The sequence below is a fragment of the Henckelia pumila genome, chromosome 3 (genome assembly GCF_033568475.1).
Source record: "Henckelia pumila isolate YLH828 chromosome 3, ASM3356847v2, whole genome shotgun sequence".
Taxonomy (NCBI): Eukaryota; Viridiplantae; Streptophyta; class Magnoliopsida; order Lamiales; family Gesneriaceae; genus Henckelia; species Henckelia pumila.
Genome location: NC_133122.1, coordinates 152,972,857 through 152,987,597, shown reverse-complemented (window position 1 = coordinate 152,987,597; position 14,741 = coordinate 152,972,857). Strand labels below are relative to the sequence as shown.

Below are 14,741 nucleotides of genomic sequence, written 5' to 3'. Positions count from 1 at the left end.
GCCGGAACGCAACTCCATGGCTGGATTGTGCAGAACCCCGCGTTCGTCGCCGTACCTTGCCGCTTCCTCGTCGAACGCTGCTGCTGGTTTGGTCATGGATGGGGGAGCCGAGGACAACCCCTGGAGTGGGAGGAAGGATAAAAACGCATATACACCCCATATACACTTACATACGACATACAGTATAGATACATAGACGGTCACGCGAGGGGAAGAGAATAAAACAACGTGAGAGAGAAGAAATAATTCTTCCATATATCAATTCTTAAATCGTGTGATAGTAATTGCTACCTGCCATATTGATTGCCTTTTTCCTTTGATTATTTTTAATGGACCGTGAGGGAACGAGTTCTGCAAATACAAATAAAAAAAAAAAAAAAATTCAATGGGTTAGCACGTTGTGGTAAACATACTGTGGTGCTGAATTTATAATCACAATACCTGATAGAGTTCTACTGGGTTTCTACAATTAATATTCTGGCAGGACTTTGATTCCTATCCAATTACACTGTAATTATTATTTCGCCAGAATTTAAATTTCATTGCATCACAGTCCTATTACGTTTTCTCCATCATGGTATCTCCGTAATTTTCGCAGTAGCATACAATATTCGTTCTCGACAGCTAAATTTTTTACAATACTCCGATAAAAATTCTACTCTCGGTCCTCTCAACACAGGCGACACGCCCGAGAGTGGGGGGCCTATGATAGGTTACACCTAAAAATTCAACTGGGCCTGAGCCCAATCATGAAGGTCCATTCCAAATATTTTTCAGGTCCAAGCTTATTTAAATATTATATATATTTAATTCAAGCAAGCCCTGAATTCTATAAAAGCCCATAAGAGGCTCAAGCCCGTGAAACTCTTCGAATATCTATAAATAGCTCAAGTCACCTCATTATTAAGGTACACTCTTTCTTTAGCACTATATTGCTCTACTCTTGATTATTATTCCTTGAGTAATAACTGACTTGAGCGTCGGAGTGCCTTCGCCGGGAACCCTCCCGGCTCCTCTGATTTTGTTTTGTGACGTAGGAACCACCCACTGAAGATCTCCACCGGGAACATACAAGGATCCGTTGATACTCCAGACTTTGCGGAAGCAACGTGTCATATATAAGTGATTTTTGGCTACATCAAATATATAACTAAAATTGAAACTTCTATACGAACCAACTTTTTAATTATATGGTGAAACTTTATTTAAAATGCAACTTATGCTCTCGCTCTCATTGTTTCATTTCTTTGGTGAATTTTTTTTCCTAAGATATTTTTTTTAAATATTTTAATTTTATTAATAAAGTAATGTTTTAAATAAATTACTCTCATTATCAAGAGATAAAAACAAGTAATTATTTTTTAATTATTATTTAAATTTATTTACTTTTTTCTATTTATAAAATAATATTTATTTGTGCGCCCATGCCAGTACGATTTACGCGAATATACGACATTCGCAAAGAACAATAATAATAATTAACGTAACAATAACCACAGACCTGAGAGGCTTAACGAGAATGGATTTCTTGATTTCTTCTTCACCAAATGGCAACTTTCTCGACCTCTGCATTTCCCCTTCGAAGAAACCGCTACGCACTCTCCTCTGTTTCGCTATTGCTTCTTCTTTTCCTCTGTCTGTTCCTCTTCAGCAGAAGAGCCCTTGAATCAAGATCATCCCTTTACGGGGAAGTTCTCTCTCAAACTCCTTTTCCTGTTCCTGCCCTTCATCTTCCTCCTAGATCCACTGCATTTCATGAGAAATTCGGTGAAATAAAGCAACCCATTTCATCAAGCTCCAATCTTGACGACGTTATCGATGGAAACACGCCATTTTCTTCCGGAATGTCCGAGTCTGGATTTGAAGAAGGACGCGATGAAGAAACTACAGTGCTCGCTTCGTCAGATTCTGGTTTTAGTGGTGAAACTGGCCAGGAAAATACAGTGCCTGTTGTTTCAGTGGAACCTCGATCTCAAGATGTTTCAGAAGGAGATTCTGAAGAGCCCATTTTGTTAAATGAGAAAACCACGGTGCCCGTTTTATCAAATTCTGATCCGGAGGAGACAGTTGAGTCTAATACTGAAGGTAGAGGATTCACTAGCAATGCAGTGGCGGAAAATTTGAAAAATTGTGATATTTACATGGGGAAATGGGTGAAAGATGAAGATTATCCACTTTACAAGCCAGGGTCTTGTCCTTATGTTGATGAAGCTTTTGATTGCCAGAGCAACGGAAGGCTTGATTCTGGGTACCTGAAATGGAGATGGAAGCCTGATGGATGTGATCTTCCGAGGTTTAGTGTAGTGTCTCACAAACCTTTTTCTTCAAGAGATTTTTATTTAACTTTCTATATATTGTGATTGCACGTTGGAAACGGATATTTTGTTGACTAACCTAATTTAGAAAGTATTTGCAATCTCTAAATACAAGTGATAATGGAATTTTTCTTCACAAAGTTGTTAATAAAAAAATCCAGGTTGCAAACAATACCTATATAGCAGGGGAAATGCAGGGAAGTAGTCAAACAACTGGCATCAAATCTTGTTTAATAATATCAAGTTTATGCTATCAATTACTAATAAATTATTGTGTTGGGGAATTTGAGTCAAAAATGTTGTTTTCTATTTATATATTCCAAAGATAATATTTAATCTTACTGAGAAGGGAAGGTGGTGGATCACATTTTGGTTTTTAACAGTAATTTTCTACTAGAGAACAGAGGGGAAATGATGACTTCTAATTGAATGGAATCTGAATCTATGGCATTTTCTCTATGTTGGATGTTAATTGTTGTTGGTGAATCAACAAGTTGTTGCTGAGGAAATGATTTTGCTGTTCCGAGAGAACTAACTTCGCATAAGCCTTAAACAAATTACTTGAAAATTTTGTTAATCGAAAGCCCACATTTATTCTCACGTTTTGAAATTGTTTTTCAACTATAAATTCAGATCAAAATATGAGGTAATAGCATCGAAGTGAAACTAAATCAGAACTTAAATTCCTCAAGTCTGTAGATCCTAGCAATCTTTTTGCCCTTGTTAAATGGCCAATATGTATGCATACTTAGGACATCCACAGATTCATTTGATTATGTGGATTTCATTTTTTTTTTCCCATTTCTGTTCAGACAAGAAACTTGAAAAACTGATTTTGGAATTTGCTCTTGATTGATAGCCCTAGAAAATTACATCCCAATGACTTGCAAAATTGTTTGTTGGGGAGCATAATATTTCGACTTTCCAGAGTATTGGTGAATGTCAATTCTGGAACTTGGAATGCTGTTTAATTAGTTTACTTTCTTTTTTTTCAAGGCGGACACTTTAATTGATGTGTTTCCACATGTATTAAAAACACTCAAACTCTCATTTTTTTTAAATCACACTTACAAAATTGGTAGCCACAATGTGTATTGTCAAGTTTTGGAAAATGTTATTGTTTCAACAAGGATTTCTAGTTTCAGCATCTTTTTATTTGTGTTTTCACCTTTGCTTGCCATTATTCTTTGCATAGATTCAATGCAACAGACTTCTTGGTCAGATTGAAGGGAAAGAGGTTAATGCTAGTAGGAGACTCTATGAATCGGAACCAGTTCGAATCACTCCTTTGTCTTCTACGCGAAGGACTTCCGGACAAAAACAAAATGTACGAGGTTCATGGTTACAAGATAACAAAAGGAAGAGGCTATTATATTTTCAAATTTGAGGTAGTTGCAAGAGGGGCTTCTTTCTACTCCATTTGTTCTTAAAGAGTCCAATTGTCCAAAACAAGTTTTTCTACTAATGGCTATGGAGAAATCTTTCTAGTTTGGTGCAATGTTAGAAGAATTGTGAAGGTTGAAGTTCTTGTGCAGGATTACGATTGCACGGTTGAATTTGTGCGCTCACATTTCCTTGTCAGGGAAGGGATTCGTGTCAATGGACAAGGAAATTCAAATCCAACTTTATCAATAGACCAAATTGACAGGACTGCCAAACGTTGGAAGAGAGCTGACATTCTTGTGTTCAATACTGGGCATTGGTGGACCCATGGAAAGACTTCGAGAGGGTATGTAAAACAAAAAAATTTCAAGAATCAGAAGTTACACATTCTATTTATATGTTTCTCTTTCTTGCATGGATTCCTTCATTTCATTTATCGAACTTGTTATTTTTGTGGTCTGAGTAAATTTGCTGTTCAATGTAACTGGGCCATGGGTAAAATTGATTGCCTGGATAAAATTTGATGTGTTACATAACAGGAAAAACTACTATAAAGAAGGTGATTACATTTATCCTCGTTTTGATGCTGTTGAAGCGTATAGAAGAGCCATCAAGACCTGGGCTAGCTGGATCAAAGAAAATGCGAGCCAAAAGAAGCTGGTGTTCTATCGCGGATACTCATCTGCTCATTTCAGGTATCTCCTTTTGTACTTAGTTTCATTTGCCACCTTTACTTGTTTAGAGTATACATGCTACGTTTTTCTCTCTCATTATTTACCTTATTTCCCATAAAGCAAAATGTAGTAGTATCCTGTGAACTGCAGCATCGTATAAGAGATTTGACTCGTGTGCAGTTAACCCTTAACACCAGTATTGCTATACAAATAATAGCCACAGAATACAGAAACACTGTGATCAATTGTAAGCTTGTATCAAATACACGATATTTTTCATCCGCTTGCATTTTTTTTAAACCAGAGGCGGAGACTGGGATTCTGGTGGAACATGCAATGGTGAGACTGAACCTGTAACTCGTGGAGCCATTCTTGATAGTTATCCTCTGAAGATGAGGATTTTGGAAGAAGTCATCAACGAAGTTCAAGTGCCTGTAGTGCTGCTAAACGTCTCACGTTTGACTAATTTTCGTAAAGATGGGCACCCTTCAGTTTACGGGAAGAATGTGACCGGCCAGAGGAAGGTCTCTACAAGAAGGCAAGATTGCAGCCATTGGTGCCTACCGGGAGTACCCGACGCCTGGAACGAGCTAATTTACGCCACACTGGTTGCTCAACAAACACTTTCGAGTACCCTATATTGATGTTTTGTTCATTATTGTTAAGAAAAGGAAGCTTGGGAACTTTTGAAAGTGAGGCACACATTCCCACATTGTAGTAAAAGAAAGAAACCGAAGAATTTCACTTTACTTTTTTCATGTTTATTGTATTGAATGTAAAATTTTCCGATTAGATATACTTCACCTTCGTCAAAATTTCATAACCCGCCTTTTAAAGACAAATTTATTGGGCATCACAAAACCATATAAACTCGAGCTATGAATGATTTGTCCAAGATTTTATATTTAAAAAAAAAAAAAAAAAAAAAACTCGAGCTTCAAAGTTCAAATGGATGAATTATTAATCCAAAATTCTCTCTCTATATTTATTTAGGATAATTTTCTATTTAATCCTTCATTTTATTGTATTTTCTTAATTTAGTTTTTCAATTAATCTCTTTTTAACTACACAGTTAGAAATGATGGAAAAAAGCATATGACCCAATGAATATGATAATTCCTTATTATCGTATTTGAAGGTTTAGTCATTCGTTTTTCAAGTGGTAAGAGTTATCTTCATTTACATAATTTTTATCGTTTTAGTTTATTGTTAACTATATGGTTTAAAAAAGAAAAATATACATTTAACTCATAATAACAATTTAACTCACTCAAAAACACTCATCTTTCCACTCAAAAGAAAAAAACACTCATCTTTCTCCTAAAATTGAAATATATCTTTCTTAATAATGTTGGAGAAGTTGAATGAAAAGTGGGATTGAACTTGTCACATATTGGAAGTTTTTTAATGTCTTTCATTCCTTAATTACTCTAAGATTAGCTTATGGGATTGGACCTTACCGTTTGGTTTTGATTATTATTAATCTATGTATAGTTTATCTTATCTAATTTTACGTTTTTTTTTGTCATACTAGTAAAAGTAACGTGTGTTGCACGTGGAAACAACTTTTATTATTGATAAATGTTGTTAAATAAATGAGTTGAGATGAGAAGAGAAGAGATAAACATGCAATTAGTTAATAATCTTTATGATATTTTAGTAAATATTAAATTCAATGTAATATGATCTTTACAACATTTTTTTATAAAATGAGTACGAATAATATTTGTTTAAATATTTTATATGTTACAAGTCTAATTGAATTTATAGACGTTATTGCAAATAATGGTTGTAACAAATATTATAATTTTGTATAAATTAGACATTGAGAAAAATATATAATTTGATGTCATGACATATTTAATAAAAAAAATTTAAGAAAAAAAATAATAATACATAGTGTTGAAAATTATTTACCACTACTGATTTTGAGAAAATAATAATAATAAAGATAATGCATTCTAAACTCTAAATTAAATTACAACGTCTGTTCTTTCTTTACATAACCATTTTTCTTCTTTCACGATTTTTTCGTTTGCCATCCATTATTTATTCTTAAAAAAAATTAATTTTCTCATCATATTCGATAATAATTCTTGTGATTTTTTCTCTATCAATTATTTTTATTTTTATATCTTTATTCTTTGATTCTTTTGTTGGATCATTCTGAAATAATTCTTTGCAAGAGTATAAATAATTTCATTGTCTTCAATCTCCATTCTTGTGTTATTATCTTATATTACTTGTAAGTAAATATCGTTAGTAATCAATGTATTATTGGATGTTTTTTTTCTATTTTTAATTTCATGTTAAGTTGTTCGAAATCTACTATTGCAATAATTTTTGTTGCTAAATTTTTGCTCGAATTTTGAATGCTTTTGATTAAAAAATGTTAACATTTTGTCTTGTATTTCAACCGTCTTATCCATTTTGAGAATAAATGTATATATTTTTTATTTTGTGTCTCTAAAATCTTGTATTATATTGAACTGATGTTGACCTATAAATAAAGAAGATTTTATTAATAATTTGTAACAATATATAGGACCGATCGCGTGCTGCTTTATCAAAAGCTATATTTTTTATTTTGTGTCTCTAAAATCTTTTAAACCGCACAGCAGCCAAACGTCATGGTTCGATTGTTTTACCCAACAAGGATAATTATTGCATTCAACAATCTTCTTTGCACTCCTTGTAATCAATGAGAATCGAAGTCATGACCTTAGCTCTGATACCAATTCTAGGACCGATCGCTTGTCATTTTACCAAAAGCTTACAGTTTCAATGTTCATCACTTACAGTCATCGTTATTCTATAGCTATATATATTAACAGTTTAAAATAATACATTATCAATAATTCATGTTAGCCTATAGATATAATATTTAATATAGTTTTATTTTGGCACAATATTGATATTGATTCTTATGCAATTATTAACTCGAGTTTCCATCATTTGATTGATTAATATTGAGCAAGTATGACATGTTTGATACCATGCATTTGTTTTATTTTCTTTCTTATGTATGTATGCTCTGAATTGATATGATTTATTATGTATTTGATAATAAGTGAGATATGTTAATCAAATTAAATAAAATATTAATTTTTTCATGTTCTAATTTAATGTGTTAATTACTTGTTTTACAAGTATTGATTTATGTAATAATAATAATAATAATAATAACAATAATAATAATAACATATATAATGCATTCTAACCTTAATTTAAATTATTAATAAATATTTTTTACACTATATGTTGAATTTTTATCTCTTTCACGATTTTTTTTTATTTATCATGCATTATTTTTTTTTCTATGAAAAATTCAATATTCTTATCATCTTTATTAATAGCAATTTATATAGTGGGTCTGGCCAAACGCGAAGACCCACCCGGACCTGTTTGTGAACACGTTTGGGCGAGTCTAAACTCGTCTCTCCGGGGCAGGTTTAATACAAGGCTAAGTTTAGACCCGGTCCATTATCATCCATTTATTGAAGTGTTGTCGTTCTTTAAATAAAATATATTTTATAATAATTGGTAATATATATATTATTTGAAAGAAAAACTATTACATGTTTAGTTATGGAATCAATGTAATATTTAACATTGCAAATAATAAAAAAATTTGCAATATTTTCGAACAATATAACCCCCGAGTTTCAATATTTTTATCATTTATGGTCATTATTATTTTATATCTACATTAACAGTTTAGAATAAGACATTATCAATAACTCGTGTAAGTTTATAAATATAGTATTTAATGTAATTTTGCCTTGTTACAATGTTAATATTGAAACATATACAATTATTACTGTTAGTATTTTCTATTGTTTTCTTGATTATTCTTAAGAAATTATGGTTTGTTTCGTATCTTGAATTCGTCTTATTTTCTAACTCATGTATGTATGCTTTAATCAAACAATATTATTTATTCTGTATTTGTTAATAAGTGAGATAAGTTAATTAAATTAAATATTTATTTTGTAATTTCTTATCTTTTGTGTTGATTATTTATTTTGTGACTATTGATTTATGAAAAACAAATGTAATATAGATAATGCATTCTAAACTTTAATTTAAATTATTGCGCAATTATTTTTCCTTTTACATTTTGAATTTTTCTCTCTCAGATTTTTTTCATTTACCATCCGTTTTTTATTTCTCTGTGAAAGCATCAATTATTAACTCGAGTTCCCATCATTTGGTTGATTAATATTGAGCAAGTATGATATGTTTGGTACCATGCATTTGTTTTATTTTCTTTCTTATGTATGTATGCTCTGAATCGATATAATTTATTATGTATTTGCTAATAAGTGAGATATATTAATCAAATTAAATAAAATATTTATTTTGTAATGTTCTAATTTATTTGTTAATTACTATTTTTACGAGTATTGATTTATGTAATAATAATAATAATTGAGCAAGTATGATATGTTTGGTACCATGCATTTGTTTTATTTTCTTTCTTATGTATGTATGCTCTGAATCGATATGATTTATTATGTATTTGCTAATAAGTGAGATATGTTAATCAAATTAAATTAAATATTTATTTTGTAATGTTTTAATTTATTTGTTAATTACTATTTTTACGAGTATTGATTTATGTAATAATAATAATAATAATAATAATAATAATAATAATAACAACAACAACAACAACAACATATATAATGCATATTCTAAACCTTAATTTAAATTATTAATAAATATTTTTCCTCTATATGTTGAATTCTTATCCATTTCACGATTTTTTTTCTATGTATCATGCATTATTTTTTCTCTATGAAAAAATCAATATTCTTATCATATTTATAATAGTAATTTCTATGGTGGGTCTGGCCAAACACGAAGACCCACGCAGACCTATTTGTGAATACGTTTGGGCGTGTCTAAACTTGTCTCTTTCGCAGGTTTAATACAAGGCTAAGTTTAGAACCGGTCCATTATCATTCCTTTATTGAAGTGTTGTCGTTCTTTAAATAAAGTATATTTTATAATAATTGGTAATATATATATACTATTTGAAAGAAAAACTATTACATGTTTATTTATGAAATCAATATAATCTTTATTCTTTAACACTGCAACTAATAAAAAAATTTACAATATTTTCGAACAATGTAACCCCCGAGTTTCAATAATTTTTTCATTTATGGTCATCATTATTTTATATCTACATTAGCAGTTTAGAATAAGACATTATCAATAACTCAAGTAAGATTATAAATATAGTATTTAATGTAGTTTTACCTTGTCAAAATATTGATATTGAAACCTATGCAATCATTATAGCTAGTATTTTCTATTTTTTTTAATTCTTGTGCCATTATTGTCTGTTTCTTATCATGAATTCGTCTTATTTTCTAACTCATGTATGTATGTTTTCAAGCAATATTATTTATTATGTATTTGTTAATAAGTGAGATAATTTAATTAAATTAAATATTTATTTTGGATTTAAAAAATATTTATTTTGTAATTTCTTATCTTATGTGTTGATTATTTATTTTGTGAATATTGATTTATGAAAAACAAATGAAATATAGATAATGCATTCTAAACTTTAATTTAAATTATTGCGCAATTATTTTTTCTTTTATATTTTGAAATTTTCTCTCTCACTTTTTTTTTTTTTTTTTTTCCATTTATCATCCGTTTTTTATTTCTCTATGAAAGAATCAATATACACATCATCTTAATAAAATTTTTGTGATGATGTCTTTTTCTATCAATCATTTACATTTTACTATCGTTATTATTTTATTTTTTCATTGGACATACTTTTTTTATTACTAAAAATTTTTAGATAAAAGAATAACAATAATTTCATCGTTTCCAACTACATTCTGGTGTGTATCGTCTTCTATTACTTGTATGTCAATATCGTTAATGATTGATGTAATTGTTGGACATCCTCATTTCTTTTTAATTTATTGTTTGTCAAAATCTAATTATCTCCTTTTGCTTATAATGTTTTCGTTGCCGAAATTTTTGATTGAATTTTCAATGTCATTAGTTAAAAACGTTTACATTTCATCTTTTATTTCAACCTTTTTTTCTATTTTGAGAATAAATGCATATTCTTATTTATTTTGGTGTATTTAATATTCCTTCATTAATTGTAAGACTATCTCATAATTTTTTTAATGGTTTTAGCTTCTATGAGGAGGAAAATTAGTTAACTTTTTTTAATTTGAACTTTTGTATATATGATATGTGTGTGTTGGTGTATTTTTTATTTATTATTTTAGATTAAAATTTGACTCTACTTGAATTGATTTATTTCAACATGAGTGTGTAATTTAATTAACATATGTATATATATATATATATATTAATAAATTTAAAAATCTAATATTTTTTATATTTAAATATGAACTCATGATATAATTATTTATCTCAATAGGTCCTTACACAAATTAAAATATACCTTATTATCTAATATGTACACACTTTGTCAATTTTGATCTTATCAAATATCTACAAGAAAATAAAAAATAAAGTATTTTGGTATTTAATTTTTTTTGAAACTGAATCCTTATCTAATATGCACACACTTTGTCAATTTTAACCTTATCATAATAATCAATTTTACATATAATATAAATATTAATTTACGTTTATGCCCTAACTAAAATGTTGTTTTTACTTTCATAACCCTATATATTTTTATATGGTTTTGCTTATAGTGTAGATAAAAGGACAAAGTTGTTATTTCACAATTGTAAAACTTTGACCTTTTATTCACACTTTTAAATAGATATCAAATTATTCACACTTTTAAATAGGTATAGATTTATTCACACTTTTAAATAGGTATAGATATAGATTATTTATCAATCTACTAATTATTTATCTTACATTAATCAAATCATTGAATTTATATTACGATATATCATTTATAAATAATATTATTCATATTTTATTAATAAAAGGACAAAATGGTAATTTATCATTTTATCTCAAATTTAATCAATCAAATCAAACAAACTATAATCTATCAATCAATCAATCTATTCTTATTTATTTATTTTTTTATTATATTATATTATATTACTTAGCTTTGTATTATTTATCTTATCACCCAAACCAAACGGTACCTTAGGGCACCTGATGCTTTTAGAAGGGTAAGACGCTAGTCGATAAACCAAACATGCACGCGGCCGGCCGGTCGGCTCGGCTCAGCGGGGTATTATAACCCTATTATTCTTTTTGGACAAAGTTTAATTAAAAACTAATATTTATTATATTTTATTATTTTGCACCTCTCAGTCTGAAAGTCTGTACACAAAGTGTTGTATCACTTCATATCAACGTGTGTCTGCTCGATGAGGTGCATTTGTTCATACAAGGTGTGTTCGTTCATACAAAGTCGTGTCGCTTGGTCGCAACTAGTAGCGGTCTATAAATAATTCTCTCATGTCTGCAGTCGAACATACACTTCTTTTGTATACATCCTTTGATTTCTTTTTTCTCACTTGAAGTTCTGCATATTTTGTTCGCTGACATCAAGCGATTTTTTGTGCTACTATCTTTTGATATACGTCGTTGTATCTTAGCAATGAAACAAATGATTTAAGGGGCTATAAGTAGTGGGCTGTAGCCCAGCCAAGAATTTTTTTTTAGTACCATATAAAATATAAATAATATACCAATAGGCCACACCAAAAGCGCCCACCCTTTTGAGCAATCCAATCCATCTTCACCTCTTTTAAATCATATCCAAGTGTAATATTTTAAAAGCTATAAATTTATCTACTTTCGGAAGAAAAACGCACGATTCACCTATTACTTAACCTAGATGGCTACCGCTTCCAACCCACGAATTATTTATCTCACGCAAAAAAAAAAACATCTAACTTTAAATCAACAATATTCCAATAAGACATGCCTTAATCTTAAAAAAAAAAATATGACACGCCTTGCACAAATCCAAGTATAGTGTTCTTTTCATTTTTTTATCATTCAATTTTCATTCTAGTTGTTTTATACAAAATTATAAACACTTATGTTTATCGTAACCGATATTTAATTGATTTATATTTTGTTAAATTAGGAGAAAATGGGAAAACAAAAAATCCATATAAATTTTGTCTTGTTTTGTTATATTCGGTTTCTATTTTACTTTAGAGACGAAATTTAAAGTTATTTATTGTATTATATATTTGGTGTCTTTGAATTTGGAATGCATAAGTGTGTAAACTCAACTTTATTGGTATATAGAATCTCACAATGTGTAAGTGTTTAACTCTCAATTTTATGTTTCAAAATCTATAGTCACAAATTCATTGAACAATATAATATAATGAGATTATATATATAGGTACTTTGTTACATTTTTTGTTAATTATATGTAATTTATTATATTAAGTCTAAACGCATTCCAACTCCCGATTTTGGATCCGTCCCTTTTTGCGGTATTGCCTCGACTTACGGTATTCTGATTTCTGTTTCCATATCCAGTACTCTTGATATTTCATTCACATATAAATCCTAAATAAAGCAGATGTGGCCTTCAACACCCTAGACTTTGCCGACGGTCAACCAAACTTTCATCTTTTGTCTTTAATTACCAGTAGTTTAGGCGCCTCAAATGCATTTTTTTTATCGACTATATTTTTCTATTTTCCAACTCTTCACAATTACGCCCGTATTTTTGTTTGTTTGTGGTTGTTGTTTTTGTTTTCTTTGTATGCACGTGTTTCAATTTCTTAAAAAAACCTAAGACTAGACCGGGGAAAATTACATAAGTGGGGATAATTAAAAAAGGAGAGACTGAATCAGGACAATACAATAAAATGGAGGACTAAGTAGAGAATTATCCCTTGCAATTCCGTCCATTTTAACCTCAAATTAATGGGAGGACCAAATCCGGAAAAAATATAAAAAATGGAGGACCTATTGGTAAAGGAAAGACTAAATCGAGAACGTGGCATGAAAGGAGGAACAATGATATACGAGTGTCCATATATGTGAGTGTGTTGTGTGTATAAACAAAATTATGTTTCTCGTGAAATTGTTGATCCGATGAATATTTATAATAAAAAAATAATATTTTTTATATAAAAATAATTTATTTATTAGATGAATTGAACTAGGGATAACAATTTCCTCCGAACCCGATGAGAAATCCGATATCCGACCCGAATGGAGGAGGGTATGGAGGCGTGTTTTGGATCCGATTAAATAAATGGGTAAATGAGTATGGGGATCTCGTATATGGGTATGGAAGAAGATGTAGTAATATCCTACTCATACCGATCCGATATCCGATTATATTTATATATATATATATATATATATATATATACGCATATTGATTTATATTAATTAAATGCTAATTTAATTTTTTTGTTGAATTATGTTAGTTGGATGGAACAATGAAAATTATTCGTATAAATCTAATGTTATTTTGTAGGAGTTTAATTTAATTAAATGCTAATTTAAACTTCATATTTTATCCCTATTTAATGTATTAAAAAATGATTGCACAATTTTCAAAGTGTAGTTAATAGGGGTATATTAGTAAAGAAGTGTAAAAAAGTATTACTAAATATGATATATAGTATATATATTTGGGACAAGCAAAAAAAGAAATGTGGACACTATAATTGGGACAGAAGGAGTATAATTTTTAAGTTGTAGATTTTCTACTATGTTTCATTTTTTCTATTGTTCTCTTAAAAATTTTGGTATAAAAATCTAGTAAATAAGTATAGTTTTATCAAAATAATTCAAATTTGAAAAAATGTATTTGTATGGAGTAGATATGATAAATGAGTATATGGGTAGGGTATGGATATCCGATCCTCCGACGGATATAGAGATGAGGATGAAATTCAATATCCGATGTGTATGAGTATGGATATGGGGATGAATTTAATAAATGAATATGGGGATGGAGATGCGATATCCTACCCATACCCGACCCATTGACATCCCTAAATTGAACTAGATATCCGTGTCACAAATGGTAATTTGTTTGTGCATATGTACATGTATATGTATTCAAATTTATGCTGTCTCTAAAAAATAAATAAGACAAAGAAAGTAACACCTGTACAGTTTGGTTCATAGCTTCCAACGGCATCAGCATCACTCGCTTCCTCGGTCCCTACTTTTAATTTTATTGCTCATGATTTTGTCGGTAGGTGGCTACGTATATTTCAATCTTCTATCCAAAGTAATAAATTGTTTAGTGTTCATTTTTTTTTAAAACAAAAAAATTCCCTTCTATTAACTTTGTATTATTTTATTTTAAATAAGTTCGAGGTCATATATATTAAAAAAAAATAATAATAATATAATTATAGCACTGAGAATATGTATCCACAGACCACAAAGACCCAAA

General features: G+C 29.5%; 1 protein-coding gene across 1 annotated transcript; it reads left to right on the top strand.

Annotated features, from left to right (window-relative positions):
• The first annotated feature begins 1,496 nt into the window (after positions 1-1,496).
• LOC140891075 (protein trichome birefringence-like 5) lies at positions 1,497-5,121 on the top strand. The gene is made up of 5 exons (XM_073299337.1): positions 1,497-2,293; positions 3,511-3,703; positions 3,851-4,044; positions 4,238-4,393; positions 4,677-5,121. Exons 1-5 carry the CDS (start codon positions 1,548-1,550, stop codon positions 5,014-5,016), a joined length of 1,629 nt encoding a protein of 542 aa, XP_073155438.1. The 5' UTR covers positions 1,497-1,547; the 3' UTR covers positions 5,017-5,121.
• The last annotated feature ends 9,620 nt before the right edge of the window (positions 5,122-14,741 follow it).

Bases quoted from the DNA above. Each gene is read 5' to 3' on its own strand.
- LOC140891075 (XM_073299337.1), top strand. From the start codon at position 1,548: ATGGCAACTTTCTCGACCTCTGCATTTCCCCTTCGAAGAAACCGCTAC. The intron at 3,704-3,850 runs GTAGTTGCAAGA...GTTCTTGTGCAG, and splicing joins ATTATATTTTCAAATTTGAG to GATTACGATTGCACGGTTGA. The intron at 4,394-4,676 runs GTATCTCCTTTT...TTTTTAAACCAG, and splicing joins TACTCATCTGCTCATTTCAG to AGGCGGAGACTGGGATTCTG.